Raw genomic sequence first — 25,785 nt, forward strand, 5'->3', positions numbered from 1 at the left:
CTTAGGTACTTGTCCATCGTCTGTCTCCCCCGCCCCCGCCCCCCGCCGGGATGTTGCGGCCAAGGGAGCAGGGACCCACCCATCAAATCCACCACTGTGGTCCCTGAGCAAGGAAACTGCTTGGCACTGAGATTCCCAGCAAATGAGTGATGTTTTATATCCTGACTCCTGGCAGTGATCATTTTCCAGAGGTGAAGAGTTTTCAAACAAAAGTTGAGAATAAACTTCTGGAGCACCTCAAAAAACTTCCCAAGCAGCCAGAGAAAGGGGTTTTGAAAAAGGTACCACCTAGAGAAATAGCTGTGTGGGACCACTCCCTGCATTTTCCAGACAGAGATGGCTGCAGCAGGAATTCCCTCCCATTCCCCGAGAGAACATGGCACCTGCTGCAGTTGTCTTTATTAAGCCACAGGATTCACAGGCATCTTGGTGGCCGGTGGCCTCGGTGTCCACAAGTGCAGCTGGCTGACCTCCCCACCCCCACCCCACTTCTCTGGGGGCTGCCCCGCCCACCTTGAGCTCCCTGCTGCACAGAGTGCCCGGAGCTGTTCAGAGGCAGACTGGAGCAGGACAGTTCTGGTTATCTCCTTGAGAGATAGCTTCCTCTTTGGAAATGGCCTCACTCAGTCCCTGCAGATCATCGAGCAGGACAGAGAGGGATCCTGGGAAAGAAGACCCCAAGGGATAGCAGCTGAGCAGAGAAGGCAGCTCAGCTCCAGTGCAGCAAACAGGGCTGCCATCAGCTCAGAGGGTTATGAGGGGGGAGGGTTCCCTGGCTCAACGTGGGCACAGATGAGAGGCTATGGGCCTCCAAGGGTCACAGAGAATGATGCTCATGCATTAAGAGTGCCTAAAGGAGAGATTCCTAAAGTCCCCTGCATTTGTCCCTTCCTACATGGCTCATACCTCTTATGGACTCCTTGGGGACGGGTGCTGCTCCTGGAGGTACAGGCAGTGAAGACCCTGGGGCCCGGGGGCTGGACTCTGCAGACTTCCCCTTATCCAGCAGGGAAGGAAAAACTGCCAACAGTCGCTGCTGCTTGTAACGGGAGAGGAGACCCTCCTGCTGCAAGGTGGCCTGGGAAGGAGAGGGTTAAACGCCACCTAGCCCAGGCAGAGCTGCCCCTCCTCCTTCCCCCGCACCCCCTCCCCAGTCCCTGGTCTCTGCTCTTCCCTCTCTCCCCTACCAGCATAAAGTTCTTGTCCCTCTCTAGCTCCTGCAGGCGCTGGGTCAGCCGCAGCCCCTCCTCCTTCCGGGCCTCATCTTGCAGGCGCCTGAGCTCCTGGTTCCGCTCCTTCTCCCGGGTGGCTTTGCGCTGCATCTGGCGCAGGGAGACCACTACGTGGAAGCCGGGGCACAGAGGGCACAGGTGTGGGGGAGCCCAGAGGCAGGGAGGCACCATGAGAACAGGACTGCGATCGTGGGCAGGAACACTGGGCCCTCAGCTCTATGGCTCAGCAAAGCCACTTATGCTCCAGGGCTGTCTCCTCTGTGTGGTGGGAGTAGTGGCTGATGTTCCCTGACCTTCTGACTCTGTGAACCCAAAGTACCTTCCTCATCCCGGAGACTTCCTGGATATGAACCAGATATTCCATTTTGTGCCACTAATGTTTTCTTAACGTATGACAATGACACTGAGGTTATGTAAGAAAATTTCCTCTTTGTAGGAGATGCAGCTGGGTGGTCATGATGTTTGTAACTTGCTTTAAGTATTTCCCAAAAAATGCATGTATCAGTGTGTATATATATGTAGATATGGCAAGAGATTAACAACTGCTGGGTGCTTTGCTGGCTCAGTCGGTGGAACATGAGACTCTTGATCTCGGGGTTGTGGCCTGGAGCCCCACACAGGGTGTAGAGGTTATTTCAAGAAATAAAATCTTTAAAAAAATTGGTTACTAGGGGCGCCTGTGTGGCTTAGTGGGTTAAAGCCTCTGCCTTTGGCTCAGGTCATGATCCCAGGGTCCTGGGATCCAGTCACATCGGGCTCTCTGCTCAGCAGGGAGCCTGCTTCCCCCTCTCACTCTGCCTGCCTCTCTGCCCACTTGTGATCTCTGTCAAATAAATAAATAAATAAATAATCTTAAAAAAAAATTGGTTACTAACTGTTGCATCTAGTCAGAGGAGGTAAACAAATGGGCATTATGTGACTCTTGTAATCTGTCCAGGTATTTGAACTCTGTCCTAATAAAAGAGGGGGAAGCACCTGACTGGCTCAGTCGGTAGAGCAGTAGAGAGTAAGACTCTTGATCTTACGTTTGTGGGTTTGAGCCCCATGCTGGGTGTAAAGATTACATAAAAATAAAATCTTAAAAAAAAAGAAAGTTGGGGGCAGACACACACAGCAGAGCACACCATGTAAAGATGGAGACAGAAGGGAATGATGTGCCTGCAAATGAAGGGATGCCACAGACTGCCGGCAACCACCCACCGGGGGCGGGGGGAGTCATCAAAGTGTCTCTCAGAACCTCTAGCAGGCACCAACCCTGGCAGCATCTTGAATTCAGACTTCTAGCTTCCAGCTTCCAGTACTGTGAGAGAATAAATTTCTATTGTTCCAAGGCAAAAAAAAGTTGGGGGTATTGGTTGGTGTGAGGTCAGGATGGCCATTGCCTTTATGGAGGGGAGTGGCTGGGTGGGGCTCTTGCTGGTGCTGGATACCAGGGCTGGCTACAGGAGTGTGTTCACACCATGAGAACTGATCTGTACCATTTCTTGATAACTTCATTATTTGCAGGATTCAAAACAGTTTTAAAAACCTCATGTAGGGGGTGTGTGGGTGGCTCAGTGGGTTGAGGCCTCTGCCTTGGCTCAGGTCATGATCCCAGGGTCCCGGGATTAAGCTCCGCATCAGACTCCCTGCTCAAAGGTGAGCCTGCTTCCCCCTCTCACTCTCTGCCTGCCTCTCTGCCTACTTGTGATCTCTGTCAAATAAATAAATAAAATCTTTAAAAAAAAAAAAGAGAGAGAGACTGCCTTCAGCTCAGGTCATGATCCTGGAGTCCTGGAATCGAGTCCCACATTGGATTCCCAGCTCAGAAGGGAGTCTGCTTCTCCCTCTGACCCTCTCTTCTCGTGCTCTCTCAAATAAATAAAATTTTAAAACAAAACAAACAAACAAAAAAACTTTATGTCTAACACTTCCTTCTCCCCGGATGCCCATATCCATCCCAACAAATCTCACCTGCCTTGCCATGCTCCCTCCGAGCCTCGTTCAATCTCCTCTCTGTTTCTAAGAGCTGTTCCCGCAGCCTAGTTTCCACTTCAGCCACCTTCTCTTGCAGAGCTGGGGGGGGGGGGAGGCAGATGGGGTGTGTCTCAGGGAGTGTCACTCCTCAGTGTCCCCCCAGCCCTCCATGGTAAAGCCACTGCCCCTCCTGCACACCTTGCCCATAGATCTCCTGCTGCTGGGTCAGCTCCTGCCGGAGACTGGCAGCCTCCTCCGTGCTCTCCTTCTGGCCCTGGCGGGCGGCTTCCAACTGCAGCCCCACACTAGCCAGGGACTCCTGGGTCCGCTGCAGCTCCTGCTCCAGCTGCTGGGCCACCTCACTCAATTGCTGCCGCTCAGCCTCCCCTGGAACGAGATGGCACTCCCGGGGTCTCTCTGTGCCCCAGACCCCAGCTCTTCTCTTCTCTCTGTCCCCAACACACCCAGCTCTGGTGCCTGCTCCAGCTCCGGGACTCCAGGACCAAACGTACCTTGCTCCCGGGCCCGGCCCACCTCCTTCTGGATGATGTGGGCGCTCAGCTGCAATTCCGCATCCAGGCGGTTCCGTTCCTCCCGCAGCTGCTCCAACTCAAGGCTCACATCTGTGACTGGCAGGAGTCGGGGACAGCTGGGGCAGGGAAGAGAAACAGAGTCCAGGGAGATCACCCAGCCTGATCCCTAAGCCCCCACCCCTTTTCAGTCCTCCCTGTTTGGGGTCCCAGCAAACAACACTTAACCCCCTCCTGTCCACCTCACAGCGCCCCAAACTTCACCTCTCCTGGCGCAGCTGAGCAAGGGCCAGTTTTCGAGCCATCAGGCCTGGGGGAGAAAAGGCAGAAAGCAATGAAGAGGAGCTTGAGGAGGACAAAAGGGAAAAGGGAATAAGAGGAAGGATGCCCAGGCTGGTGACGAGTAGGCATGAAGATGGATGTGGGAGGCGAGAGCTGGAGGGGCAGGAGCACAGCGTGGCTGGCAGTCGCCCTACCCACCCTGAATGGTGTGGACCCTGCGGACTGCATAGCTGACTCGGCTGCTGAGGCAGGGCAGCTGGGTGGTGGCGCGTTCCACCTCAGCCATGGTGCTCTGGAGCCAGGTCTGAAAGCTGGAGAAGGCACAAGGTCACTGACCCTTCAACCCCACCTCATTCCCTAAGGGAGTTGATGTGACCTGTTAGGACAACTCCTTCTATCCTATATTGCTAAGTATGTGGGGAGCACAGAAAGGAAAAGCATAGCAGGGAAAAGAGAAGCTGAGCCAAGGGCTGGGGCCAGTCATGTCTGAGCTTTCTCAGCCGATGAAGAAAACCTGAGAGCTTAAGCCCGTTAGTGTTAGAAAAAAATGATCCCGTTACTCGTAAGGGCAGCACAGCTATGCTTGGTCCCAAAACCCAGGGTAAGCTTCTCATTTGGGTCTTAGCAATCACTGTCTTTAATAAGAGCAGTAAAAACAAGAACGAGCTTCACGGGGTCACATCTGATCTGGACCCAAGCCCGTAATACAGCAGAGTTCAGCACAAATGATTCTCTGGAGGCTAAATAAATCGAGTGTCATAAAGCTAGCTCATCTCTAGCTGACTTGGACTTTTTTGCCAGCAGGCCGCTGGACAGGTCACCTGGTTCTGGAAATCTCCTGGTGCCGTATGCGACGTTTGGGTGTATGAACTTATGTGCATTTTCCTCAAGAACAAAGCACATAGCTTCCATCAGTTTTCTAAGGAGCCCTTACCCCAGGAAGGTGTTATGTGGCAGCAGACCTTTTCAAGCAACCTGACACGTTTATTTCTCATAACCTATTTTTTGATCACTAATACACACTAGAGATCAAAGCTATCCTCTCTAACCATTCCCCGATGCCAGTGAAGGCCAGATTCATGTGCCTTATCAGCCGGCTGTGCCCCAGCCGGGACCAGCACGACTCATGAAAGCTGAGAAGCCTACGCAGGTGCCCTGGGAGGAGGGCGAGACAGCATCTCAGGGCAAGGGTGGAACTCTCCAGGAGGGTCCAAGTCTGTATCAACTGAAAAACAAGCAAACGACAAAGGCTGACAGTTGTACTCCTAGCAGCATGGCAGAGATCTGTTACCTAAAGTGTTTGAGCAGGTGCTTCCGACACCCCATGACTCTTCTAAAGCCATTTTCTGGGGCGCCTGGGGGGCTCAGTCAGTTAAGCAGCTGCCTTCAGCTCAGCCCATGATCTCAGGGTCCTGGAATCAAGCCCTGCATTGGGCTCCCTGCTCAGCAGGAAGCCTGTTTCTCCCTCTCCCACTCCCCCTGCTTGTGTTTCCGCTCTCACTGCATCTCTGTCAAATAAATAAAAACATTTAAAAAAAAAAAAAAAAGCCATTTTCAGATAAAGTCTCCAGGCCATCAAGAGACTATCTAACAAACCTGACAACAATCTGAGTGTGGGTTGTTTTAAGCCTCGTGGGCCATCAGTCATTAGCAAGAACCATTTCAGTGATGTCCTGGTACCAAACTAAAACTCCGTGTACAGTGTACCTTCCCGTTCTCGTGGAAGGAGGAGGCACACACAATGAGTCAAATATGGGTGGTTCATTATAACTAGTCTAATTCCGTGCAAAGTGGAAAATTTTCATGATTTTTTTAAATTTTCATAATTTTTAAGTAAAATTAGTCCTCAAGGTACTAACCCAACAGAAAGTGATGGTGGAGGGGCACCTGGGCAGCTCAGTCAGTTAAGCGTCTGCCTTCAGCTGAGGTCATGATCCCAGGGTCCTGGGATTGAGCCCTGTGCTGGGCTCCCTGCTTCTCCCTCTCCCTCTGCCCCCACTTCCTGCCTGTGCTCTCTCCCTCTCTCTCTCAAAAAAAAAAATTTTTAAAAAAAAAAAAAAAAAAAGAAAAGAAAAAACAAAGTGATGGTGGGGACCATCATCCACCCCACCAAGGACCTATCTGGCACCACAGTTTTGCTATACCAATAATTCTTCCGCGATCCATCCTGAACAGCCTCCTGTTAACAGTAAACATTTACAGAGTCAGATGACATGCCAGGCACCATGCCAGGAGGTCTACGAGGACCACATCAGCATCCCAAGTCCAAAGCTGAGGACGGGTTGTTACCAGCCCAAAGAATTGTGTGTTCCTCCTTAGAGGTCTTTCTAAAGGTTATAAAACAGATGGAGAGAAGGAAACACCCAGGAAGTTGGTATGAGAGACACAGGCTGGCAAGTGGTTAAGAAGGAAGCTGGCGTACATTTTAGATAGAGTATCTAGTAAGCCACAGGTGTCAGCTTTAAAATATGGGTTAAATCTGGTTCCAGCGAAATAGGGCGTGCCTGTAAAATTTTAAAGAAAGAAAGTGTAGCCACACTCTCCATCCTCGAACAACTCTGAAGGTGGTGATCCTCCCGGGTGAACTGAACTACAGGAGGAAGCAGGGCCTCACCTCCAACCAAACACGAGTGGGAGTCCTAACAAGCGATCCTCAGGGGACTGTGGAGCAGGTTGTCCCAGGGAAGAACAAGCCCAGGGACTCTTGGAGCTAGAAACCCCACATTAGGCTCTCTGCTCTGCAGGGAGGCTGCTTCCCCCTCCCTCTCTGCCTGCTTTTCTGCCTACTTGTGATCTCTCTCTCTCTCTCTCTCTCTCTCTGTCAAATAAATAAATTAATAAATAGAAAGAAGTATACTTCCCTTCGGACCCTGACCTGTCTCCAGGGTTCCTGTAAACTACTGCTAGGGGTAGGGAGGTGACCCTCAGAAGATCAGTTATTTCCCGGGCTAGAAACCTCTCGCCCTGCATCCTCCAACTGCCAGCTTTCCAGTGCCGCTTGCCTGGGCTCTTAAACTCCAAGGTGCCGGGAAGCCGGGGAAGTGGAACTCTACTCCGTGCACCCTCTGTCCCAGATACCTGCTGACAGAGTTGGCCACCAGCTTCAGCTGCTCCTCGGCTGTGGCTGCGTGCTGCTGCCTCCGGCGCTGGGCCTCCTGAGCGCGGCTCAGCTCGAGCTGCAGGGCCTGCAAAGATGCCGGGCGGAGAGGGGTCCCCTCGACAAGGTTGTGCGGGAAGAGGTGGGAGGAATCCCTGACCCCTCTTCGCCCCTGCCTGGCACACAGACCTTGGCGCCCATCCGTTCCACCTCCACCTCGGCGGCTTTGTCCTGTAGGGAACGCTGCAGGATGGCCTGCTCCTGGCTCTGGGCCACAGCTTGGTCCTGGAGCTCTGCCACCTGGTGGGACAGGGCACAGCTGGAGGGGGGCACTGGGTACGGAGGGGTTGGTGCCCAAGTCTCTGATAGCACAACATGCAGGGAGACAAGCCTGGGTTCCTGAGAATGGAGTCTGAGTCCAGGTTTCCTTCCAGAAGCATGTTCCATGCACCCACACCTTGAGGAAGCTCGCTGTGACATACCCACAAAGACTCACCACCTCTGCCCATGCCACCCATGCTTGGCCATTGTCACCTCCTCGGAGAAGCCGTTCCTGAGCATCCTGTCTAGAGCCAGCCCACCCCACGGTCTCTTTCTGTCACACTTTCACACTTTCACACTTCTCCTTAAAGCACACATAATTTCTTGACAGTGTCTAATTGCTTGCTCCAGAATGTGAGCTCCACAACAGCTTGCCTCTGTTCAGGGCTGTGCTCCCAGCACATGGAAACCACTCACTACATCTTTGTCGGGTTAGTACCATCCCTGACGTAAGGAGCCGGGAGCTGGGGGAGATTCTGGGGGGAGAGAGAGTCAAGTGACCTGTCCCTTCAGCTGCTCCATGCATCCTCTGTGCTCCAGCTCCTGGGCCTTTAGCTGCACCATGAGGGCAAACACCTTTTCCCGCCAGCGCTTCAGCAGGGACTGGCACTTCCTGGTGAACTCAGGCTCCAGCGAATCCGAAGGCTGAACCTGCGATGTGGAAGAGGGGTGGAAGATGAGCTCCTGGGGGAGAAGAGGAAGGAGGCATGTTTGGGGTTTTTTCCTCTGTCCTGCCCAAGCAACAAAGAGCCACAGCAAGAAGAGGTGTTCACCGAAAAGAAGATGCCAGCAGGTTCTGGCAGCACGCCAACTGCTGGTACCCACAGGGAGCCCCTGGGGGCAAGGGGCCCACCTTCCTGCTCAGCTCCTCCTCCTGGATGGTCAGGATGTGCATGAGGCTCTGCACGCGCACCTGCAGCAGCTCCGCTGTGGTGTGCAGGCCGTCCCGGTCCTCCTGCAAGTGCTGCGGACCGGACAGGAAGGGACAGCAGTGGCCTCTGTGGGACCTCCACGCAGGCCCACAAGCGGCATCCAGATGCTGCCCCTTGTCAGCACTGCCTTCTATCCTGGCCACCCCTCTCCCAGGATCTGGTCCCTGAGCACCCCACCCCCAACCTCCAGCCCCTACACAGAGGCACCCTATACTCTCTCACTTGAACAGTTTCTAGAAGCTCCTGGCGCTCCGATTCCCAGGTCTGCCTGTGGACCTCCGGAGGGACTTGCTCCCCCACGTATCTCCTTAAATTCTCAACCAAAGTCACCTGTGCCTCTAAGTCTTCTTGGGCCTTGCTAGGGTTGGGATGAGAACAGGGCAGCCATTAGTGAGGCAGCTGAGAGAGACCGTGTCCACCACGTGCCAGGTCTCCCCTGGCTGCCCACCCCCGCTTTACCTCAGCTGCTTCTGCAGCACCTCAGCCTCCCTCTGGGCCACAGCCAGCTCCTTGGCTTCCCCTGCCCTCCTGGTTTCCAGACTACTCAGAGATTTCTCCAAGCCCTCAGCTTTGTTGGTCAAACTGGAAAGAGCCTCCTGGTGAGCCTGTGTCAGGGAGGAGAGCTGTGGAGAGAAGATGGGGCAGAGCAGAGGCCAGCTCACTCCTACATCCGGACTGTCCAAATCTGCTTCCGCTCGGGCCCTGTCCCTGCACTCCCATCTTCTGTCACCTTAGACAACAACCCAGCAAATGGCCCAGCTGCACACACGGCAAAATGCAGACAGTGCTTGGTGCCTCACTGTCCTCCATTCACCTGCCAGTTCATCAGCAGTTCCTGCCAGGTCCCTACTAAACAGATCTTCACCTTCTGTCTCCACCACCACCAACCCTCATCTCGGGCCTGCACAAATGCAACAAACTCCTGACCAGTCTTTAATAGCCTTCCAGGCAGGGAGCATATGGGTGGCTCAGTCTGTTAAGCATCTGACTTTGGCTCAGGTCATGATCTTAGCCCCAGGGCCTAGCCAGGAATCTGCTTGTCCCTCTCCCCTCTGCCCCTCCTCCCTTTTCATGCGCTCTCTCTCTCTCTCTCTCTCTCAAATAAATAGATGAAAAAAGTTTAAATAAATAAATAAAGACTTCAGTGGCTTATCACAGCACTGACAACAAAGCCCAGCTTCTTCCCTCTGCCTGCAAAGCCAGACATGCCTTTGCTTCTGCCACTTCTCTCAGTTCAACTCCTATCACTTGGCTTCTCCCAATTCCTCAGACCTCAGGTGATGTCACCTCCTCAGAAGGCCTCACTGGGCCCCCTACCACCTGCTCCATCCTATCACCTGTTCCAAGTCATTTTCAGCTCCTATCATCATCTGGAATGATCCTCTCCACAGCTTAGTGTCTGCTACCCTTTATTCCAAAGGAAGCTCTAAGAAGGTAGGAATCTTATCCTTTTCTCACTGTACCTCCAACAGTGGTGAGTATGTGGGAGACACTGCAGGAGTTGAGGGACAGGTGGTGGAGGAAGGAGAGAGGCTGCCCTCTAGCCCTATCTTCATACCACGAAGTGATCATTTTAGAAGGAAATCACAAAACTGGTTGGTCAATCAATCAATGGATCGATCGAACTATCTATCTGTCTACCATCTATCATCTCTCTAAAGTAAGCTCCACACCCAAACTGGGGCTTAACTCACTGACTGAGCCAGCCAGGCACTCCACAAAACTGGCCTTTTTAGACATAAAATACAAATCTGATCATGTCATTTCCCTATAACATACTTTTCAACAGCTGCTCATCGCTCTCAAGGTAAAGTACAAAGATCTGAACAGGCCCCGAGGCCTCCCCGTGCGCACACCATCTAGGGCCCCTCTCATCTATACTCAAGCCCCTCTGGCCTCCTCACGACCCACGTGCTGCCGGGTGTTGCCAGCTCCCATCACCTCCCCATATGCCAGCTCACCAGCCAACTCCTATTCAGCTCAAATGACAACTTCTTATGAAGCATCTTTCATAAATCTAAAGGCCATTTATATTTTTCTTTGAACTATCTCCTGTGTCCATATCCTGGCTAGATTACTATCCTTCCTTATCAACTTCTAGGCACACAGTATGTTAGGGACATCAACCTTTTCCCATGATATGAACTGCAAATGTTTTTTATGTTCTTTAATTTTACTTCTGTCATTTCTAAATTTAACATTATAAAGCCAATGTATCAATCTTTCCTTTAATGAGGGATTTTGATTCATAGGGAGAAAAGCCTTCACCAATCAGGTTATAAAGGAATTCACCCAGGGGCACCTGGCTGATTTGGTTGGTAGAGTGTGCAACTCGATCTCGGTGTCATGAGTTCAAGCCTCATGCTGAGTGTAGAGATTACTTTAAAAAATACTGGGGCGCCTGGGTGGTTCAGTTGTTAAGCATCTGCCTTCGGCTCAGGTCATGATCCCAGGGTCCTGGGATGGAGCCCCGCACTGGGCTTCCTGCTCCACGAGAAGCCTGCTTTCCCCTCTCCCACTCCCCCTGCTTGAGTTCCCTCTCTGTGTCTCTGTCAAATAAATAAAATCTTTAGGGGCACCTGGGTGGCTCAGCAGGTTAAGCATCTGCCTTCGGCTCAGGTCATGATCTCAGGGTCCTGGACTGAGCCCCACATCGGGCTCTCTGCTCAGCAGGGAGGCTGCTTCCCCTCTCTCTATGCCTGCCTCTCTGCCTACTTGTGATCTCTGTCTGTCAAATAAATAAATAAAATCTTTAAAAAATAAATAAATAAAATCATTTAAAACAACAATCATAAATAAAATAAAATCTTTAAAAAAAAAAAAAGGAAAATTCACCAATGATTTCTTTTGGTATCTTTATGGTTTCATTTTCTAACATGTCAATTGACTAGGGTGGTGTTCCTATGCCGCACTGTGCACATTAGAGCTCCCTGTCCTTCTCCTGCATGGCATTTCTCCCAACTGCAATTAATTAATTAGGATTAAATTAGGTGCTGAATGTGCATGTCCCCCACTAGGCTTTCAGCTCCAACCACCAGGACTCAGGCTCATTTGCCCACCTCAGGGTCCTGGTTCCTATCTCAAAGATGGCAAAGAGTAAGCACTGATAAATGCTTCCTGAATGAGTCAGCTCCCTTCCCAGTCCACCCTCTCCCACCTTCCTCACCACCCCCACAATGCTCTCACATGAAGTGAGTACCCAGAGTTAGGTAGGAAGACAAAATACTTCCTACTGGAAGTGGAAGGAGGGCTTCAGGTGAGTCCTGGGAGAAAAGTACAACCTGAATAAAGACCAAAACACCCAAATTCATCTTTCCAGGTCCTCTGATCTCTCACCTTCACCAAACTTCTCATCACTCCTCTGCTCATGGGACCTCTTCTGTGGAACCCACTCTTTGCTGGGAAGCTTCTGCCCAGTTCATCCACTGTGAAGCTAAACCCTTCTCCCCCACCACATTCACCTGTTCCTGGTGCAGCCTCTTAACCTCCTCCAGTTCCCGCTGGCTCCCCTCTTCCAGGTTCTTTCGGACAACCTCAGCCCCGGCCAAGGCAGCACGCAGGCCCTCGGCCTCAGCTCGGCCAGCCTTCTCCGCCCGTGCCAGAGCCTCCAGCTCCATGGCCTGGGCCTCCAGTCTCATCTTCTGCTGCAGCGAGGTCTCCCGCAGGACTCGGACCTCCTCCTCAAGCCGCCGCAGCTCTTGCAGCTGCCGAGAGATCAGCTCAGCCTGCTGGCTCAGGGCATGTGACCCCTCTAGCTCCACAGACCTTCAAAGACAGGTTAGCACACGTGAGACCTATCTCTGGTGCTGGGAGGGTGGCAAAGGGCACAAAGGGACACGGGAAGGAGAAGAGGATTCCTCTGCTATTGTGTGTGGAGATGGTGGGGATGAAGTTGGTCTACGGGGATCTCCGCCTTTGCATCACCGTTGTTTTTTATCATGGCCCTAACTAAGCATATTAAGTTCACTGTCTGGGCTCACAGGACTTAAAGGCTAGCTGAGATCATGGAACACGATCTCTGCTGAGCTATACACAGGGAGATGTGTTAAACACCAAATGTGCACATCATTAGGCCATACATTCTGAAATGGAGGGATTGGAAGACAACCAGAGACTTTGAATTCTGATTTAAGGGCAAGGAAAAGTTGGAGGAAGTTTCAGAGGAAGAGAGGTCATGGCTTCCAGTATCAATACAGTGAGACCAGGCGCTAGTTAAAAGCATTTATTCAGTGTTATATATCATGTATGAGGAGTCAACAGCACATCAATAAATTACATAGTCTACTGGTGTTTTGTAAAGTTTAAAGCAGCTTATGATAACATGGCTCTTGACATAACTCCCTCACTGAGGCCCAGAACCACAAGATTTTTCTTTTAAAATGGTGGAGATCTAGAGCCTAGAGATAGTTGACTGGCCAAAGGACCCTAGTTGGTAGCCAAACTAGCATCAGAGTCTCTGTCTCCTGACACCCACTCCAGGGCTCCCCTTTTTTTCATCATGCTCCTTCCTCTTGGACAGGGTCCAAGGTAGACCCACGTGCAATCCCAATCCAGAGCAAAATGGCAGAATGACATTCTGGTACATTGGGGGAAGACACACAATGAAACATCAAGAGTAAGAATCAGAACTTTACAGATAAAACATCATCAAACAGCATGGCCAGCTCTAATGGCAAGCACTCCATCAGAATGAATCCAACCCTACCACAGTACAGACTGTACTCCTAGTTTGCACTTCTTTATCTTGCCTTATATTATGCTTATTACTGTCAACTCTTGGTCAATCTACCTCTTCCCTTAGGATTTCTATCTAATTCATTGATATCAGCATCTCATTCATTTTTGTTACCCCCATTCCTAGCATCTAGCACACTGCCTTATTACTTGTACATTATAACTTTCAGTAACTGCTTAGGTAAAAATGCACATATTAGGGAACTAAAGGCTGAAACAGGGTAAGGAATCTATTTCAGGGAAGAAAGGTCACTGGCAAGCAAGCCCGAGAAAAGAGCAACAGTGAATCCCTACCTGCCTCTCCGCCCTGGCTCCTTCCCATTGCCAGAAACATCCTGTTCCCACATGATCACTGGAGGTCTCTTGTTGTCTGGCCGCCTCTCTGAGATATCTTGATGCGTTGGGGGTTGGACCAGGGGAATGTCTGAAACCCAGGTGGGAGCCATTCTTGGTACAGTTGGAAGGGAACGAGCTTGGAAATGGGATGGGGGAATCAGCCCAGTGGAACCTGAGGAATCACAAGGACAAAGATGGTCAGTTTCCTAAAGAGAGACAATCACCAGTCCCCTTGCCTGGTTCCACTGACCTGAAGGTCGAAACATCTCCACATTATCTGAAGTCTCTAGATTCTGTGTCCAGCCATCTATGCTTCCCTGGACAGTAGGAGAAACAAGGACACCCCGGTTCAATTTTCAGGACACCTTAGAAAGCTCCTACAATAATAAAGTCATAATCCTTTAGTAACTTCCCAAGAGAAGCAAGAAATACCCGAAGATCACTTGTTTACCCAACCCGGTTCCTGACAGAACTATGGCAAGAACCATGAGATGGAGGGAAGTAACTTGAGACAGGCTGAGAGGGAGCTCTTAGGTTTTACTCATACTTTTAGAATTCCAGGCAGAGACTTTACCCTCCTCCTTAAGTTTCTATAGTCTCTGCTGTTCCTTGTTGTAGGTGAGAATGGAGGTGTGCAGTGCAGGGGCTGTGAGCCCAATCTCCAGAGTTCTCTCCGTGGCTCAGGAAGGCCTTCCAGAAGCCCATCCAGACACCACCAAGCCATGACTCCTGGGTCCTTCCCTATTAAAGCACTGGCCCAAGGCCTGGCCCCAGATGAATATGGCCACATGAAGGGCAAGACATCTTCCCAGGTACCCCAGGAATCCAGGGAGCCTAGACCTCTTGGCAGAAAAGCCAGCTTCCTGACATCTCATCCAAACCCTTCCAGCAACTTTCCTCAGTTTTTCTCTACTGCGCCCTCGGCTGACATTCCTGTCGCCTCCCCTCCACTCTCCAGAGTCCCAGAGCACAAGAGAGGTCTCTTCAAGGTCTCCCTATTCACGTGTTTCCTCCCCCTATCTGGGCTCGGCCTCGTCTGCTTTTTTCCTGAAAGAATTATTCTGGTCCCTCACTCCCCCCTCACTTCCCAATTGCTTGCTCGAGCTTCCCTGCACTCTAGCAGGCTCTCACTTCTTTCCACCCCACCACCTCTCCCCCAGAAACCCGAGTCTTCAACCTGCTGGACCCTGGGCTCTAAGGCTGTTAGGGCCACCTCATCTGTTCCTTTACCTGGTCCCTATACCCCTCCCCCCCTATGGACCCCTGAACCCCCCGTACCCCCTCTCAGCCCCTTCCCGCCCCCAACCGACTCTTCCCGAATGCCCCTTACCCAGCGCGAGAACTCCCTATGCCCTTAAGCCATAACCCCTACACCTCGCTCCTGGGGCGCGGCTTCCGCCCTTGACCGCGCCTGCGCAAAGCGGGCAGCTTGGCGGGCCACTCTAAAACCCCGTTCCATCCAGGGAGCGGGGGGGGGGGGGGGGGGAGATGCACGCAGGCGCAGTCGTGTCTAAAGCCCGGCCCAATTACGACGTTGGGGGACGTCTCCGCGCCCTGGCGGCTCCTCCCAACTCCGGGAACCCGGGAAAACCTGTGAACTAATCAGAGAAAGCGGAAGGCGGGAGGTCGGGGACACTCCCCGAGCGTCGCCCAATGGAGCGGAGGGGGCATAAATGAGCTGGCCAATCAGGAATGGCACGGGTCAGGTTCGCTTTGCGCGCACCTCGGACCCGGGAATTCCGAAGGCGGGTAGGGCTCTGCCCGCGCGCGGAGACCGCGCCCCTCTGGACCCCGTCTTCCTCGCTGTCAAACAGCCACGGTAGCGCCAGCTCCGGCCGGAGCCGGAGGGGTCCCGCGGCCACCGCACACGCTGGCACTGCCTGGAGAGGAGACTACTTGGAGACCGCACCGCGGTAGATCGGAAACGGGGCTGGGCAGGGGAGGAAAAGGCTGGGTTTGCTGTGCAGGATCTCGGGGCTCTTTCCCTGTTTATATCCCACCCGGAGAAGCTGGGAAATCAGGTTTAGATCTGCTTTGTCGGAGAACGTAGGAACTATTTCCACTGCCTTTTCGGGGATGACACTGGATTCCCTTCCCACTGGGGTTAAAGATAGTTAGGAAGGATTGGCCCGAAGGGCGAGGCGCGAGCGAGCAGGAGAGGTATACTATTTGGGTAAGCGAGTCTGACAGGAAGCTTACTCCAAATTACACTGAGGTGACAAGTTAATATTGTACAGAAGCAGGAAACTCTATACACACATCTATTTATTTATTTATTTTTTTTATTTATTTTTTAATTTGATAGATCACAAGTAGGCAGAGAGGCAGGCAGAGACAGGAGGAGGAGGCAGGCTCCCTGCTGAGCAAAGAGCCCGATGCGGGACTCGATCCCAGGACCCTGAGATCATGACCCGAGCCGAAGGCAGAGGCTTTAACCACTGAGCCACCCAGGCGCCCCTATACACACATCTACAGTTTGCATTTCCCTGGAAGCTCCCTAATATATTGTTGCCTTGCACAGATCGAATCTCCCTGAATACTTCGCGGCCTGAGGATCTGGTTCAACTCACATGCCACAGGGCGTGTCTGTTTTTGCACTGCGCTGGGACCTATCCTGACTTTTTCCTTTGCAAAGCTGATTGAGTTTTGTTGGTATCGCATGCCTTAAGTTCCTTGCACTCTGAATTTGGACTACTCAGGCCTGGGTTCTCATCTGAGCTTTGCCACTGACCCCTGGTGAAAACTCAGGCCTGTGCTTGAAGTTGAAATTGCACAAAGCACAGCTCAAATCTGCATCAGAAGGAAAGTGAACTCAGGCGAGCATGCATGGCTCAGGTGTCAGAATGTGATGGACTCCTGAAGTGGAAGAGGTGGTGCAGTGGGGGCACCGCCCATGCTGCCCTGCTTCCAGCTGCTGCGCATAGGGGGAGGCAGGGGTGGTGATCTCTACACCTTCCACCCTAGCGGGGCTGGCTGCACCTACCGCTTGGGCCGTAGGGCCGACCTGTGTGATGTGGCCCTGCAGCCCCAGGAGCCCGGCCTCATCTCTGGAGTCCATGCAGAGCTGCACGCTGAGCGCCGGGGTGATGACTGGAGGGTCAGCCTGGAGGACCATAGCAGCCAAGGTGAGCAGCGAGTAGGGCGGTCTTGTGCCTGCGCAGTTGCAGTTCTTAGGCTGGAATGAATTAAGGGTCTCCGCAGGGACCTTGCCTGCCTCCCAAACTCCCTATTGGGTTGGACTGTTTTTAGTCCAGACCTGCATCTTCCAACTAAAGGTGTGCAGTGTCAGAAGCTCTCTGTGGGGCTGGTCCCTGATGATCCCTGCCTAGCCGGAACCATCTGAACAGGAGTTGGGAGGTAGATCCGGGGACTGGGTCATTAGGGAAGCATCACAGTGGGGATGTTCTGGAGCCACTGGGGGCCAAGCTCAGATGACTCAGTTTCCAAATTTGCTGAGGCACCTTGTTCTTATCTGAAGGCAGTTATGTGTTGGATTGTTTTTTAAAAAAGACTGAGTAAGAGTGATCGAAAGAAAGAGGAGCAGGGGAGGGGCAAAGGGAGTGGGAGAAGCAGACTCCCTGCTGAGCAGGAAGCCTGGATACAGGACAGATCCTGGAATTCTTGAGATCCTGATCTAAACCCAAGGGAGACACTGAACTGACTTGAGGCGCACCTTGGATTCTATCTTAATGATCTGGGCATGTCTTACTCCCTGACTTGCAGGCATTTGCAGCCAGCCTGAGAAAGGCCTGGGCCCTTCACCTTTCTGGTCTCTGTTTCCTCATAAGTAAAATGTAAGGCTTTGTAAAGTCTGTCTGGGGAGTGTTGTGGAGATAGATAACTATAGTAGCCAACATTGGTTTAGTGCTTACTCTATGAGCCAGGCACTGTTTTTAAGTGCATCGAATGTAGGAGAGCACTATTATCATTCCCATTTTACTAGGGAATGGGAAACAGACTAGGAAAATGAGGCACAGGGAGGTTAACTTGTCCAGGTAACAGAACTGGTAAGGGTGGAGCCAAAATCTCAACCCAGTCAGTCTAGGGTACCCACTAACTTTTTGCATTGGATGTAGTGAGGGAAGGAGTCCATTCTTTCCATGTGCCCTGTTGGGAAGCCATAAAAAAGAAACTTGTTCCCAATTCACAAAGAGCTTAGTATCTGGTATCACCTGCTGAGGGATTTCAAATGTGAGAATTTGATGACAGGTGTCCTGTTCTCATGTTCCCTAGAAAATCAGAGGCGGCCAGATTTCTCCACTCCTGACTCTTGTCGTTTGTTTTTGTCATTCTCTGTATCTGTCTGGTGCCCTGCCATCAACAGGGACTCTGGTCAATAATGTCCGACTCCCAAGGGGTCACAGGCTGGAGTTGAGTGATGGGGACCTTGTGACTTTTGGTCCTGAAGGGCCCCCAGGAACCAGCCCTTCGGAGTTCTACTTCATGTTTCAGCAAGTCCGAGTCAAACCTCAAGACTTCGCAGCCATTACCATCCCGCGGTCTAGTGAAGAGGGAACCAAGGCTGGCTTCTGGCCTATGCTGCCGCCCCAGGGGGCCCCACAGCGCCCCCTCAGCACCCTTTCCCCTGCCCCAAAAGCCACACTGATCCTCAATTCCATTGGTAGTCTCAGCAAGCTCAGACCTCTGCCCCTGACCTTCTCCCGGAGTGGGGGTGAGCCACAGAGCCTGGCTGTTCCCACTCCTCCTAGGGAGGTGGGGACCACTCCTTCTGCCCCACCCCCAAGAAATCGGAGGAAATCCGCTCACCGAGTGTTGGCAGAGCTGGATGATGAGGGAGAGACTCCTGAGGGCCCCCCACCAGTCTTTATGGAGCCCAGGAAGAAACTCCGTGTAGAGACAACCCCACAGACACCTGGTGGGTAAGTGGAGAGATCTTTCTCAATTTTTAACTCCTTTTTGATCCCTTTTTAGAGCCCCAGGCTGGGAGGTGACCATCTGCTCTGGGGATAGGAACAGGGATGGAAACAGGGATGGGAATGGCAAGTGGATGGAGCTAGAACAGACACTGGATTGGCAAGACCTGGGTCAGCTCTATTATTCTGGTCCCCATTAGTCTATTAAATCTATCTAGGCTCACTCTAGGATTATCTAGGGAAAGTTCTAGGCTTCTTCTGCAAGTTTCCAGTGACTTGGTTTTTGTGTCACTTTCTTCAGAAATAGGCGTGGACGACCTCGGAAGCACCCAGTGAGCTCTCCCAGGGCTCCCCCTGCAGATGGGAGTGGGGAGCCCTGTGCAGCCCCTTGTTGCTACCTACCGGAAGAAGAAACAGTTGCCTGGGTTCAGTGTGATGGTTGTGACCTCTGGTTCCATGTGGCCTGTGTTGGCTACAGCATCCAGGCTGCCAGGGAGGCTGACTTCCGGTGCCCAGGGTGTCGCATAGGCATCCAGACCTAAGGCCCACCACCAAGGCACCAGAGGACAGAAAGCTGGCACCTCCACGCCATAGGTGGACAGGGTGGGGCACCGATGGATCCTAAGAAATGCCCCCTTCTTCCTTTGCCTCTCCAGTGGGGATGACTACAGGGGAAGTGTCCATTGCTATGGATATTGACTCAAGGCCTGAAGCAGGCCCTGATGGCCAAGGTGACAGAAGAGATGGTTTCCTGCCAAAGAAATTGCTTCCTCCAGGAAGCTGCCAGCAAGCTGAAAATTCCGTTATAAGCTATAGGTCCATGTCATGGGTACTAGAATGTCTGTGGTCAGAGCACCCGTTAATTACAGAATCCCTGGGCAGATACAAGCCTAGGGTCTTGGAACACACATGTTCTTAGACGGCATCACTAAGGCCTTCTAGGAAAACCTAAAGCACAGCCTCGAAACTTTTACATTGTGAGTAAACCACTGGCACTGACCACGATCATGACCTGGCTTTTCAGAGCTTTGCTTCTATTTCCAAATAAAGAATAAGCAGCTTCATTCACGCCTAGGTATTTATTCTTTTTCCAGGTCTGATACTCCTTGATTTCCAGTTCTTGAGTTCTGAAGGGTATGGTCTGGAAAACTTGACTCTTAGGGGAAGAGATGAGCACAGCACAGGGAAGTTTGGACCTGCTTACTTGGTTTAGAATGGGCTGGAGATGGGAGACTGGAGAAAAGGTAATTAAGGTTCCTAGTTTAAAGGAAAAACAGACCCATTGCCATTAAAATAAGGTAGATGGAATTTGGTTAAGTTCAAGAGGATGGCAGAACCTTTGAAAAGAGAAAACCTGATACACCAGCTAGAGCAGATGCTCACCTGGTCTAGTTGTGGAGCAGTGGAACCCAAGTACAGCTCACAGGTTCTCTTCTGTGAGCCTACACCAAGCCACACCAAACCAACATAGGGTCCAAACGGGTTTTGTAGCTCTCACTAGGAAAGCCTTATCTTAACCTATTGCAATCTTTAAGTCCATTGTCTTCTATCCCTACTTAGACTTACCAACCCAAGTCCCCCTACCACAACATCAAGGACACAGCTCTAAGCAAGGGCCCAAGTTAACAGCAGAACCAGGACAGAAACTTGGGGGTTTGGTGCATCACTCATGGACAGGGTAGGCCAAATCCCTTAAGTGGAAACCAAATGGACTTTGGTCTCAACAAAGCCCAAGACAGTTTCTAGTTGGGACAATATGCAGAAGAAAAGGATCTCCAGGTGATTCCTTAGTATAAAGCTACTAAAGGACACTTCCAGACTAAAGTGGGGAAAGCAAAGTCGGCTCCTAATAGTGAGTGGGCTACAAAAATAAGACAATCCAGGGGTGCCTGGGTGGCTCACTCAACTGAGTGACACTTGATTTCAGCTCAGGCTGTGATCTTAGGGTCCTGGGCTGGAGCTCACCTTCGAGTATGCTTCTCTTCCTCTGCCCCTCCCCCTGCTCATACTCTCCCTTAAATAAAATCTTTAAAAAGTAAGTAAAGGGCTCCTGGGTGGCTCAGGTCGTGATTTCAGGGTCCTGGGATTGAGCCCATCAGGCTTTCTGCTCAGCAGGGAGCTTGCTTCCCCACCTCCCCTGCCTGCCTCTCTACTTGTACTCGCTGTCAAATAAATAAATAAAATCTTTTTAAATAAATGAATAAAACAAGGCATTCCACTTAAATTTCCCCAGGACTGTAAGTCACAGGCTCTGAGGAACTAGCTCACACCTATAGGGGCCCTCTACACATCAGTGGGTTCCAATACTGGCTCTCCCTCTGACATCGTATGATTTAGCAGTTTAAATGGCACCTCGGTGTCAGGGTCACTGGGGTCTAAGCTATTAACTATTGGGTATCCCCATCCCTTCTTCAGTAACCAAAGGAGGACAAACCGAAGACAAGAGTATCTACCTACTGTGTCCCAGGCTTCTTTATTTAAGAAAGTGATGTGGGGATTAAAAACAAGAGCATCCTTGAACTTCATCTTCCCTCCAACCAGTCCCCCCAAACTCCCTGCCCCCACACCCTTTGTGTTCCCAAATCCTTTCTTAGTGAATGAAGAACTTAATCCCAAAGCCCTGGTACAAACCCCAGGTTCTCTTTCCCCACAATCTCCCCCTTCCTCGGGCCCCCACTCCTGGGAAGGGCCAGCACCTCAGTTTGAATGCATGGGAGAGCCCAGAGTGGTGACAGACACAGAGGGAAAGCCTTCACCCTCAGGGAAAGGGACTGAGGAGTACAGCGTAGTGAAGTGAGGACTCCCATAGCCTGGGGTACCAAAATGGGGCCCTGGTGCCAGAGGAAAGGATACTGGTGCCCCTGAGAAAGGGGACCCAGCAGCCTCAAAATCCTCTCGTTGCGAATAGTCACTGCTTGACCGTTTGCCCTTCTGCCGACGATTGCAGAACCACACTCGGACCACCTGGGACGGAAGACAAGGTAGAGTGACACCGGATCCTAAGCTCTGGGAAGTGGGGCTGGTTCTGCTTAGTCATTTGGCGCAAAGCCAGATCTAGAGCAGTGGCTGGGGGGGCAAGAGGCAGAGCCAGGGAAATGGAGGCGGTGACCGGGAAGGAGGGGGGACACCCAGGGACCAGGCACTCACGTCCTTCTCAAGGCCGAGCTGCTGGGCAATGTGGCTGATCTGCTGCAGGGTGGGCTTCGGGCACTGCAGGAACATGTTCTCCAGGTTGCCTCTCACGCGGTTCTCGATACTCGTTCGCTTTCTCTTTCGGGCCTGCACGAGGGTCTCTGCTTTGCATATCTGGTGAGGGAGAAAGGGGAAGAAGTGGCCAAGGGAGGAAACGGATTGGCAGGCTTTGAGCGTGCTGAGCACCATGAGGATAGCGACTCAAGAGCAGACTGCTGGGGCGCCTGGGTGGCTCAGCGGGTTAAGCCTCTGCCTTAGGCTGGGGTCATGATCTCGGGGTCCTGGGATCGAGTCCCACATCGTGCTTTCTGCTCAGCAGGGAGCCTGTTTCCCCCTCTCTCTCTGCCTGCCTCTCTGCCTACTTGTGATCTCTTTCTCTGTAAAATAAAGAAATAAAAATCTTAAAAAAAAAAAAAAAAAAAAAAGGCAGACTGCTACGGGGCATTGCCCGGATGGGTCGCCAGCACCAGATGGTGTGAAGAATCCTGAGGGGGTGGGTCTAGACAGGCGGTTCTGGAGAATTCGGAGGAATTCTACTCTACCCTATTGAGGATCACATGCCCCATGAAGGAGAACAGCAAACCAGGGAAGGAAGCATGGACAACCCGGCCAAGACTCGGCGGATCCCTGAGCCTCCCTCCCCACCCTCACCTCCTGTAGGTTTTCGTTGTTGTCAGCTTCCTCCACCCACTTCTGCAGCAGGGGCCGCAGCTTACACATGTTCTTGAAACTGAGCTGCAGAGCCTCAAAGCGGCAAATGGTGGTTTGGCTGAACACCTTCCCTGGGGAGGCCAGGTGAGAGAGAAGCAAGCAAGGTGAGGCAGAAGGCAGTACCTTCGCGACCCCAAGACCCCAAACAGGGTCCCACTTCTTCCCAGAGGGAACTCGAGGTCCAAGTATGTTTTCCTCCTCCCCCACTCTCTAACCGCTTTCATGAGGCGGAAGGTGTAAAGCCTGCCCCAGAAACACCCTTCCCCTTGCCCCCCTGGTGGGGAGAATACCCCAAGTTCAGGCATGTTCTTCAAGGAATGTGGTCCCTGTGTTCTGGGGGGGCAGGACATGCTGAGGGAGACCCACCAAAGAGAACCCCCAGGGTGAGCCCCACATCGGCCTGAGTATATCCCAGGGTGATCCTCTTCTGCTTCAGGAGCTTGGCAAACTGTTCCAGGTCTTTCTGCAGAGCTTTGATGTCTTGTGACTGCAGTCAAAAAGGCAGAGGACATGTAAAAACGCAAACACATCAGTGGTTGGTCAACCCCCCTTCCCATCTGGGCCTCAAGGAATGATCCATGGGAGTATCTGCCTACCAAATATCTAGCAATAACCTATCTCCAAATGTCATTCACCCCAGAAAGCAACACATCCCAAAGACACAGCACCACGTGCGCACAGACAGAAAGGCAGGCCTGCCTCCATGAGAACACATGTCAGCTTATGTAGGGAGCTGCTGCCTATTAGCTCACTTAATACTCACAATAGATTTCGGACTCAAGCATTACCCCAATCTGAGGCAGTTTCCAGACTAGGAAAGTAAAAGGGCACCATGTCTCTAATTCTCATTTCCCTATACTCTCCCCCAGTTTGCTTCCAGGGTACGACATGGCATGCATACACACGAACACACTACAAAGTAGATCCCAAAAAGGTATGAATTAAGTAAAGGGCATATAGTTAGTGCTCATTTTTCAAATTGAATTATTCTATATTTTTACTGTATCTTTTTGAAACACACAGGCATGCTCCTTGATTAATTCAACAGATGTATTGCCCTTTCTATAAACCAGCAGCTCCGGAAACTGAACAGCAAGCCGGGCCTCAGGGGGCTTCCATTCTCACATGGAGAGACAAGTAATTATCCAGTTCATTATTATGTTATAAGCACTATGGAAAAAAGTGAAGCAGGGTAGAGGATTACAGAGTACAGCAGCGTAGGAGATGATGGGGATGCAGACAATTTTAAGTAAGATCAAGAAAACTGAAGCTTGAGCAAAGGGTAAGAGCCAAGTGGAAAGGCCTGCAGTGGGTGGAGGAGGGTGAAGACCGAGGGTGAGAAGGGAGGAGGGTGAGGAACTCACAAAGTCAAGGGGGGCGCAGGGCAAATCTTGTGGATCCTGCAGTCCATGAAATGGGGAGCCACTGGATGGAGGTGTGGAGTAAAATGACCTGATTTTAAAATGACGTGTTGACAACAGACTAAGGAGGCAACTGCATTCTGCCCACCCCACCCCATCCCCCATTCACGGGGCAGCTGGGACCAGGCCGGTAGTGATTGCTTCAGGGTATGTTTCCAAGGGAAAGGTAGCTGGGTTTCCAAAAGATGGGATGTAAAATGTGAAAGCACTGACAACTACTGGTTGGGACCTTGAGCGATGGGTGATGGTCGGGTTCAGGTGGAGCAGTTCATGGAGCCATCCCGACAAGAGACAGAAAATGTGGTAGTCCCGTGTACAGTGGTAGTCTCGTGTACAAGACAACTGAGCTCGAGGGTAGATGAGAGGAAGGAAAGGTACTGATAGAGCAGAGGGTGATGGACTGAGCCCTGGGGCACTCCCTAGTGGGTGGCCAACGGGACAGGAAGAGCAGCTAAACCTATGTGCAGTCCTGGAAGCTTTGAGGGAAGGATTCCAAGGGTGGTCGACCACATCAAATTCAAATAGGCCAATGCTCAGTCCATGCTTCAGAGCTCTAAATGTCCTCCGCTCCCTGTCCTGGCTTGTCTAGATCCTACTTATGGGATCTGAAATGAGGCAACCCCGGCGCAGATCCTAACTCCATCATTTGTTAGTTAGGACCCGTGAAATAGGCTAATAATACCTCCCCGGGAGATTTTGTGCCGGTTAATGAGATAATGATGTAGGCACTGAGCACACAGCCAGGCACTTAGGAAACGGACCCCAATTGGCAGCCATTATCATTCAAGGCTCAGTCGCCTCCTACAAAGTCTAGGGCCACTGGGTCGGCTGAAGCGCTCGCACCTCCTTCTGTGAGGGCTAAGGGCTTAGTACTTGATCTCTAATTGCTAACACTTGTCTTTGGAGGACTGGAAGTCACAGCCTTAGTCGTCTTTCAGGAGGGCTGGACACAGAAGTCTTTCAGTGCCTCCACAGACCCTACGTTTGGGGAAGGCCTGGGGAGGACTTCTTCCACTTAGGTTTTTGTCTTGCCCACAACTTACAGAATTAAGGCTGAAATTGGTGCCAGGGTGTGTACTTTGCATAATGGTGACTCACTAGCCCCGAGGCAGAGGTCAAGGGAAGACAAGCCCTAAACTTGACGGGAGGTAAACCCAACCCCACACGTCCACACACACAGCCCAAACAGGAGCTTCTATCAGAAATCAGTCCCACCCTAGACTTTCAGGAACAATAACCCTGGGATAAGCACTGTTTTTACCCTCAGGCCACACTTAACCCTAAGGCCCAGATCCTGAATCGGTAAGATCAAGTTTTCAAGAAGGGTTAAGGGTGGGAGAAGGGGCTCAAACCCCAAGCTGGGTATGGCGCTGGGCTGGTATTAAGTGAGCGGACCCTGGTCAGGACAGGCCTAAAAAGGGGCTACTTGACAAGGGCCAGGCAGGAAGCAAGGCCAGCCTGGGCAGCTTCCAATTCCTCCCTGGTCTGCCCCAGCCCTCACCGGCCTTCACTCTGAATTCCAGCTTTGGTTCCCACCTTGCCCTTGCTCTCAGGCCACACACCCCTCTCTGCCTTGAGCGTGGCCCCAGCCTGCTCCCCTCTTGGGTTCCAGGCCTAGGCAGCTGTAGGCGACCACGTTCCCCTCCCGCCAGCCCAGCCCCGTTTTAGCTCACTCGCCTCCTCGGAGTTTTGCTCCTGCTTCTCCTTGTCCGGCTTCACAGCCCCAGGGGGTGCAGCGCAGGGCTCCGGGGAGGCTCCCTCGGAGTTGTTCTCCACCCCAGCTCCCCGCTCGCCCTCCGGCTGGGAGGTCTCCAGGCCGCCTTGGGGCACCAGCCCCACTCCAACCTGAGGTCCACAGTACGCCATCCCTCCGCAGAACTCATAGGGCGGGGGGCACGGGGGAATCCCCCACACCTCAGCGCCCGGCCCGACCCCTGGCCCGATTCCCGACCCGCCGGGAGGGCCTGGGAAGCTCAGCCAGGTCCGAGGGTCAACCCAGCCGGGCTCCGGCCCTCCCGGCCCATCGCCTCCACCGCCCGGCGGGGGCGAGAAGGCCAAGTCGGAAGCTAGGTGTCCCGCCATGGGGAACGGAGGCGCCCCAAGCCGGGGGCCTGGAAAAATGAGGGCTTTCCAAGAAACTGCTCAACACCTTTCTCCCTCCCCAATC

The 25,785-nt window shown here is 52.2% G+C and overlaps 3 protein-coding genes across 17 annotated transcripts; 1 reads left to right on the plus strand and 2 right to left on the minus strand.

Moving 5' to 3' along the window:
• Positions 1 to 41: 41 nt before the first annotated feature.
• Positions 42 to 14,859, minus strand: CCHCR1 (coiled-coil alpha-helical rod protein 1). 14 transcript variants are annotated; one of them, XM_032847345.1, is made up of 18 exons: positions 14,751 to 14,859; positions 13,671 to 13,737; positions 13,379 to 13,592; positions 11,812 to 12,115; positions 8,810 to 8,973; positions 8,558 to 8,708; positions 8,272 to 8,382; positions 7,920 to 8,069; positions 7,287 to 7,397; positions 7,079 to 7,185; positions 4,199 to 4,311; positions 3,983 to 4,028; positions 3,701 to 3,837; positions 3,387 to 3,575; positions 3,186 to 3,287; positions 1,188 to 1,339; positions 907 to 1,078; positions 42 to 662 (listed from the first exon to the last, which is right to left on the minus strand). In XM_032847345.1, the coding sequence occupies exons 2-18, from the start codon at positions 13,684 to 13,686 to the stop codon at positions 550 to 552; spliced, it is 2,352 nt and encodes a 783-aa protein (XP_032703236.1). In that variant the 5' UTR covers positions 13,687 to 13,737; positions 14,751 to 14,859; the 3' UTR covers positions 42 to 549. The 14 variants fall into 14 exon arrangements, 11 of the variants coding, with proteins under 11 accessions (XP_032703236.1, XP_032703235.1, XP_032703237.1 ...); XM_032847344.1 differs by having other exon boundaries at positions 13,671 to 13,797; XM_032847346.1 differs by lacking the exon at positions 14,751 to 14,859 and adding an exon at positions 14,651 to 14,669.
• Positions 14,860 to 16,068: 1,209 nt separating this feature from the next.
• TCF19 (transcription factor 19) lies at positions 16,069 to 19,362 on the plus strand. Of its 2 annotated transcripts, none has more exons than XM_032847347.1 (3): positions 16,069 to 16,545; positions 17,745 to 18,300; positions 18,596 to 19,362. In XM_032847347.1, exons 1-3 carry the CDS (start codon positions 16,314 to 16,316, stop codon positions 18,834 to 18,836), a joined length of 1,029 nt encoding a protein of 342 aa, XP_032703238.1. In that variant the 5' UTR covers positions 16,069 to 16,313; the 3' UTR covers positions 18,837 to 19,362. The 2 variants fall into 2 exon arrangements, with proteins under 2 accessions (XP_032703238.1, XP_032703239.1); XM_032847348.1 differs by having other exon boundaries at positions 18,951 to 19,362.
• A 1,399-nt stretch (positions 19,363 to 20,761) lies between these two features.
• Positions 20,762 to 25,742, minus strand: POU5F1 (POU class 5 homeobox 1). Its single transcript, XM_032847175.1, has 5 exons — positions 25,296 to 25,742; positions 22,564 to 22,684; positions 22,138 to 22,268; positions 21,442 to 21,600; positions 20,762 to 21,258 (listed from the first exon to the last, which is right to left on the minus strand). Exons 1-5 carry the CDS (start codon positions 25,698 to 25,700, stop codon positions 20,992 to 20,994), a joined length of 1,083 nt encoding a protein of 360 aa, XP_032703066.1. The 5' UTR covers positions 25,701 to 25,742; the 3' UTR covers positions 20,762 to 20,991.
• Between the last annotated feature and the right edge of the window lie 43 nt (positions 25,743 to 25,785).

This window comes from Lontra canadensis, unplaced genomic scaffold (assembly GCF_010015895.1).
Source record: "Lontra canadensis isolate GAN:19392208 unplaced genomic scaffold, GSC_riverotter_1.0 scaffold186, whole genome shotgun sequence".
Taxonomy (NCBI): Eukaryota; Metazoa; Chordata; class Mammalia; order Carnivora; family Mustelidae; genus Lontra; species Lontra canadensis.